The 6,000-nt window shown below is 53.2% G+C and overlaps 1 protein-coding gene across 1 annotated transcript; it reads left to right on the top strand.

The window, feature by feature from the left end:
• Positions 1-2,726: 2,726 nt before the first annotated feature.
• Positions 2,727-3,868, top strand: LOC310890872 (olfactory receptor 14C36-like; the record flags this gene model as incomplete). The annotated part of the gene is made up of 1 exon (XM_083853183.1): positions 2,727-3,868. The coding sequence occupies one exon, from the start codon at positions 2,727-2,729 to the stop codon at positions 3,666-3,668; it is 942 nt and encodes a 313-aa protein (XP_083709309.1). The 3' UTR covers positions 3,669-3,868.
• Between the last annotated feature and the right edge of the window lie 2,132 nt (positions 3,869-6,000).

The following is a 6,000-nucleotide window of genomic DNA, read 5'->3' as shown; positions in this document are numbered from 1 at the left end:
AGAGACTGATAAGCAGGCGCACCTGGGAGGACTTTGGATTCGGGAAACCAATTATAATAACCCTGCCTCTTCTAGAAGTAGTAATGAATATGTATTAGCCTAGGAGCATAAAAACCAGCCGCCTTACGTAACAGTTGTGCGTCCTGGTGGAGCAGAGACTCCCGGCGCACCCAGCGCTGTTTGCTCGCCTCTATTCGTTTAATAAATTGTAAACTTTGATTGTAATCCTATTTGGGACTCAGTCATTTATAACAGTGGTGGACTTGGCTCGAGGAGCTGTTTCCTGCCTGTCTGCCTTCTTCGTCCCGGGGGAGCTGCCCGGACACGGGGGGAGCACACTGCAAACAGACACCAGGAGGAGGCTGCATGAGCCCAGGGGAATTCAGTCTCCAGTCCAAGCTCGCAAGCTGCGTCAGCTGGCCAACAGCGGTCGGATTCCTCACCCTTCACTAGGATTCCCAAAGAAATTGAAGTAGCCCTCAAAACCTCACCAACTTACACTGTGGAGCAGTGCAACAAGGCCCGCAGTGCTCTCCAGACGTTTGACACAGTCCAGATAAAACTTCATGCACGGGAAACCATCTTCGCACGTCAGAACACCAATGTCCCTGAAGGCAAAGGGGACGTGCTCCTTGCTCCTCAGGAGGAAGCAGTACAAGAGGATGGTCTCTTGCACACAGTTCTTCACCACGTGCAGTGGGAAGGAGGTGGCTCGCGATAGCTGCACGCAGTTCAGCGGCTCGATCTTGACACCATCTGCAAGGAGAAGCAACATCCTCACTGCCACAGCAAGCCCAAGTTGCTTGCAACATTCAGAACAAGTTCCCAGAGAAAGGGTCGCTCAGACGAACTGCTCCTGGGGCACAGTTTCTTTTGGGGGAACTCAAGCTGTACCCTGACCGTCGGAGACAATCCTCTACTTCTCCCAGGCCTTTCCAAAGAGCAGGGAGAACAAACCGTTGCGGACATGGGGCAGGAAGAGGGGGGCTGCTGCCTTCTCACCAGGGAGGATCTCAGTGGGACAGTAGATCTCCTCCAGCCACAACTCATCGATGTCCAGCTGGAAGAAAGGTCTTCGAATCAAGAGCAGCTCTTCTTTGCCATGGAACTGCTCTCGGACAACACCAAAGGTCCCGAGTCCCGCAACCCAAACGCCCTGCACACAGAAAAGACAGAAAGGCCGAGGAGGGAGTTCTTGAGAGACGGGAAAAGGGATGACTGTCAGAGCAGGGGGACACTGCTCTGTGCCCTGCCCGCTCCTCAGGGACAATGGGGCAAGGTGGGGCACTTTGGAAAGCTTTGCAAAAGAGCCGCATCCTCTGTTTCTTTCGTCACCCCCCTCACAGGATTTGCCAACATCCCTTGGCTAGAGAAGCGCCCGGAGGTTTCCAGCACACGGATTAGGCCTGGGACTGACTGCCAGCAACTGTCCTAGGCACGGAGCCAGGATATTCCCCCATCTCTCTGCTCGCCCTCCCCACTCAGGCCGCAGGGAAGAGTGAAGCCCTAGGGTGTGCCAAACACCTGAGAGGCAGAGCACATCTGGCCTTGGTTTCTCTCCCAGCTGGCCAAGAAGCTGCTCCGGGCACCCCGGGCAGTCTCAGAGCACTGCCATGGTGCTCGAGCAGGGATTGCTCTGCAGGGCCCAGGACACCAGCCCACCTTACTCCGCTTCAGCTCTTCCAGAATGTACTCGGATACGGAGTACCGAGGCCCCCTCGGGACCCTGGGGTCCCCTCTAGTCCTTGACTAGAGGTGTGGTGCTGAGACCTTGTTCAGGTCCCTTGAGAAAGGCTGGGCATTGACAGATTGGCAGTGGATTCATCTGGTCTCAGCAGCATCTGGCTTCTTTTCAGGGTAACATAAATGTGATTGCCCTCCATCTACAAAAGCTCAGGCAGCTGGGGACAAGTCCAGCCAGCTCCCTCACTCTGCTCTGAGCCACAGGGAATCCCTTTGCCTCTCAGGTCTCACAACCATTCCCTGTGAGTGCAGCAGAAATGCTCAGGATTTCTGACTTCAGAGAACACTGTGTGGGCATGAAGAGGGGGAAGAGAATGTGTATAAAACATTGCCCCTAAAACTCCTTTCTGCCAACTACATTATGTAGCAGCGGAATGCAGATGTTAACATGCTGACATGAAGATGATCAGCATGCTGGAGCACCTCTCCTTCGAAGAAAGGCTGAGAGAGCTGGGGCTGAGCAGGGTGACCTCACTGCAGCTTTTCCGCATTTAAAGGGGTCTTCTAAAAATATGGAGAGCTATTTTTTTGATCAATCAAATCATGACAGGATCAGGGGAATGTTTTTAAACTAAAAGCGGGGAGATTTAGATTAGAGATTAGGAGGAAATTCTTCACTCAGAGGGAGGCGAGGTACTGAAACATATTGCCCAGATAGGCTGGGCATTCATTTCATCTGACAAAATCTGAAAATAAAACCTTGCCCTCCTGCTATGTTCCTGTGTACTCCCTGCACTGGGTCAGGACTGATTCCCTCGCGAGACCAGCAGCAGAGGCCCCTGCTCCTCATCGCACACTGAACCTTAAAAATGAAGCTCATGTCATGGAGCTAAATGAAAGATTCCAGCAGAGAAACAAAAAGCATTGGAGTATGGCAGGGGGAGGTCTACAAGGAATGGCATAGGGTTCACTCAGAGAAACCTGTCCTAACTTTTCATTGCCTTTTACTACATGTACAGATCTCCATACCCAACAGGCATCAGATGTCCAACAGCAGCTCCATCAGCGAGTTCCTCCTCCTGCCATTCGCAGACACGCGGGAGCTGCAGCTCCTGCACTTCGCGCTCTTCCTGGCCATCTACCTGGCTGCCCTCCTGGGCAACGGCCTCATCCTCACCGCCGCAGCCTGCGACCACCGCCTCCACACCCCCATGTACTTCTTCCTCCTCGACCTCGCCCTCCTCGACCTGGGCTGCATCTCCACCACTCTCCCCAAAGCCGTGGTCAATTCCCTCTGGGACACCAGGGCCATTTCCTACACAGGATGTGCTGCCCAGGTCTTTTTCTTTTTCTTTTTGTTTTCAGCAGAGTGTTATCTTCTCACTGTCATGTCCTACGACCGCTACGTTGCCATCTGCAAGCCCCTGCACTACGGGAGCCTCCTGGGCAGCAGAGCTTGTGCCCAGATGGCAGCAGCTGCCTGGGGCAGTGGCTTTCTCCATGCTGTGCTGCACACTGCTAATGCATTTTCTCTGACACTTTGCCAAGGCAATGCTGTGGACCAGTTCTTCTGTGAAGTTCCAAAGATCCTCAAGCTCTCCTGCTCAAACTCCTACCTCAGGGAAGTTTGGATAATTATGGTTGGATTCTGTTTAGCGTCTGGGTGTTTTGTTTTCATCGTGCTGTCCTATGTGCAGATTTTCAGGGCTGTACTGAGGATGCCCTCTGAGCAGGGACAGCTCAAAGCCTTTTCCACGTGCCTCCCTCACCTGGCCGTGGCCTCCCTGTTTCTCAGCATGACCATATTTGCCTACCTGAAGTCCCCCTCCATCTCACCATCTCTGGACCTGGTGGTGGCAGTTCTGTACTCAGTTGTGCCACCGGCATTGAACCCCCTCATCTACAGCATGAGAAACAAGGAGCTTAAGAGTGCTGTTAGGAAAGTGATTGCATGGATATTTCTGATTAGTGATAAATTTAAATGATCTACACAAATGACTTCCCTTGCAGGCCTGCTCCTTGTTTATCATTATTGAAGTTTTTATCCTCAGTATCATTTGCATTTACTAATTTCTTAGAAATATGTTTCTTTATTCTTCGGCCACCTACTGCGGAATGAAACTGTTCTGTTTACTCTCGAGGCTTTATAATATGTGTATAACAGCAGGCCAGAGTAAACTCTGTGATAGCGTCTGCCTAATAAAATTGCATCTCCCCAGTGCTCTTCTTGAAGACTTGGTTCTTCTTTCAAAGCTGGTGCCAAGACCAGGGCTGAGCAGCTGCTCCCCGAAAAGCCTGTTGCTCCACGGATAAGGCAAAGAAAAAGCTCATTTTGTGAGCTGTGAGAGACCGAGGGTAGGATTTAGGAGTAAGCTGTTGGTGTCTGATGACAGCAGAAATGGTGAACAGTCACTGAGGTACACAGCCGTGACTGTCCCACAACCGTCAGGGCAGAGGACATCGTCCAGGAAATTAATGGGGAGCTGCCTGAAGCTGCCACAACCATGGAACCCAGTGAGAGGGTTTGGCAGCAGTGATCCCAACCCAGCTGGGTCTACTTCTCACCCTGTGCAGCTGTGTCTGTTTGCTTCTGTCCTGCAGTTCCTAGGGCCAGCACGCATCCTTGAGACAGTTTCCCCCAAGCTATCTGTTGGCCCTTACCTCAAAAGTCACCACCGGACGAGGCTTCTCAGCTCACGTACACCTGAAGGACTGGAGTGAAGCTGTGATCACAGAAAGAGCAAGCCCTTGGATCCTTGCAACATCCTTGGATCTCTGCATGGCTGGAAGCCTCTGCAAGCCCCATGGGAAAAGAGAGCCTACTGAGAACATCCTGATGCTCCATATACCATCCCCTCAGGCCATCAAGAAAGGTCCCTCAGCCCTAAGATCCAGCCCAGCTTCTTGTTGCATCAGCAACCAGGAGAATTTGCCCCAGAATACCCAACACTCTTGCGCTAGCAAGCAAATACGCCCATGTGTGTACATAAACACACCGTCTTGTACACACACACAAACGTGCACACACGGATACAGCTGAGCACACACAAACCGGTTCAACTGGGAACAGCATTTGCCCAGGGTAGGCAGTGACTGGAGCCTCACAAAGGGAGAGATCAGTCAAGCTGGAGTCACCCACAGGGACAGTACCGAATTAAGATGTCCACAGGCAAAAGATGACTCTGCAGCTCCTGTGGGATTCAGTGGGAGACAGCATGCACGAGGAAGGGAAGACACACAGGGACTGATGCTGTATAACCTGCCAGGCACCTAAGCACCGCACAGCCATTTTTTCCCCTCTCCCCTCACAGCAGGATGAATGAGAGAATTGAAAAAGGTAAAAGTGTGAGAACTCGGGGGTTCAGATGGGTAACAACTTCATAAGAAAGAAGACAAAGAAATAAACCAACAAATATAAGGGGAAAAACAAATACGAAAAAAACCACCTTCTTCTCGTATTTATAGGCATTGGTGAGATCCCTTCAGACCCTCCTCTGCTCTAGGCTAAAAACGTCCCTTATCACCCTGAGCCCGTGTAGAAACAAGCAAAACAAGGTCCCTATTTAGAGTCTGTTTTCTGGTGAGTGTGTTTGACAGCAACTGCGCAAGAAGACCCAAGCCCTCAGGTGCTATCCCGAGCAGCTTCCCTTCACGTGATGCAAATGCTGTGGCAAAGACTTATCCCTTGCTCGTCCCCGCCTGCAGTCACAGGACTGCCACCCAGCAGCACTGTGCCCAAGCTCCAGGAGCAATCGGGCCCAACCCAACACAAGGCCCAGGAGGAGAGCGCGGAAGTGAGAGCAGAGGAAAGAAGCAGCACCGGTTGCCGGGCGCCGATTGGCTGCCAGAGCCGCCAGGCAAAGGGAGCCCCACCCCCTGCCGGCTGCCTGGGGCTCGCTGCCATGGCAACCGTGCGACCGCCTGACCAGGCAGGGCGGGCGCCGCCATCTTAGGGGTCGTGGGCGGGCTGGGGGCGTCTCGGGGCCTGAGGGGGGGACCCGGCCCGTGTGCCCGGGGCGCCCCTGCCCGCCCCTGCCCGCCCCTGCCTTTGCTCGCTCCCTGTGCCTCACCGCCTTGTCTTCCCTTTTCTTTGCGGTGTCGAATGCACGAGAAGCCCGACAGGCTCGGGAAGGCGGCCAGTCACTTGCACAAGAAGCAATAGGGCTGGATGCTCCTGAAATGCTGCTTGTTGCTGGCCGGGGCGGCACCCTGCCACAGTCATGGTGCCAGCCTGGCAGCTTTGTGCCTGGGTATCACTGTGAGATCAGGCTAACAGGATGAAGGCTTTGTTCCTCATCCCTTCTGCTGAGAGAGGGG

The sequence above is a fragment of the Anser anser genome (genome assembly GCF_964211835.1).
Source record: "Anser anser genome assembly, contig: HAP1_SCAFFOLD_124, whole genome shotgun sequence".
NCBI lineage: Eukaryota > Metazoa > Chordata > Aves > Anseriformes > Anatidae > Anser > Anser anser.
The sequence above is the reverse complement of the archived record's forward strand: the minus strand, read 5'-3'. Positions and strand labels throughout refer to the sequence as shown.